This window comes from Galeopterus variegatus, unplaced genomic scaffold (genome assembly GCF_000696425.1).
Source record: "Galeopterus variegatus unplaced genomic scaffold, G_variegatus-3.0.2 Scaffold14679, whole genome shotgun sequence".
In the NCBI taxonomy this organism is placed as follows: domain Eukaryota; kingdom Metazoa; phylum Chordata; class Mammalia; order Dermoptera; family Cynocephalidae; genus Galeopterus; species Galeopterus variegatus.
In genome coordinates, this window is record NW_007740790.1 from 5,586 (window position 1) to 6,408 (window position 823).

Consider the following 823-nt stretch of genomic DNA (forward strand, 5'->3'; position numbering starts at 1 on the left):
GATCCGTTGCCGGACACACACACACACAAAAAAGAGAAAGTGCTTCTAAATATTTCATAATATTAGGGAATAGAATTCTGATTTTAATGTATGTCTTTGAACCCAATGTGAAATGATTATTCTGAATTTTTCAAAGCAAAATGATTGTAGACAGCATTTGTTTTAATTGAATATAGATATATATTGTGATTTCATAACTCAAATATACTTTAGGGGACTGAATAATATTTAAAACTACAAATCAGTTCTTGAAAGTGTTTAAATCAAATACTGCAAGACATGGTGGAGTTTGATGCTTTAGGCTTTTAGAGTTTTTTTTCCAAAGTCACATCATTTCTTTAATTTTTGTAGGAAAAGTCCATTGCATTCCAAATTGTCCCAATTCTAAATAACTCACAAAATTTCAAACTAAGACTCTAAAATTATTATGATTTATTTGGATATTAATTTTTAAAAGAATTGTTTTAATTTTTCTAGTGACTGTGATACTGGAACAGAATAATTCTTCTCTGAAAACAAGAAGCCAGAAAGGTACATAATGATTTTAAAACTTTTGATATTTGTACAGTTTATACATTGTCTCTACCTTAAGGCATGCAAAATGATAATACAGGTTTTTTGGGGAAATTAAACTACAAAATTGAGCATTAAATTCTCATAAGTACAGATTGTAGTAGAGCAATCCCTTTACTACAACAATAAGTAGAAATACTCATTTAAAATCACTTTACCATTTTTTCTAATTTTCTCAAATTCCCTACTGCTATAATATGACAGAAGATCAATTATTTTAGTAATCTTTTTTTTTTTTTTTTTTTTTTTC

General features: G+C 27.0%; 1 protein-coding gene across 1 annotated transcript in view; it reads left to right on the forward strand.

The window, feature by feature from the left end:
* Positions 1-477: 477 nt before the first annotated feature.
* Positions 478-823, forward strand: part of LOC103582026 (NKG2-C type II integral membrane protein-like) — a gene marked incomplete at its 5' end in the record, with an annotated part of 5,680 nt that continues 5,334 nt past the window's right edge. The window contains one exon of the mRNA XM_008563715.1: positions 478-531. Coding sequence (XP_008561937.1) covers positions 478-531 — 54 coding nt within the window. The remainder of the gene's footprint in view (positions 532-823) is intronic.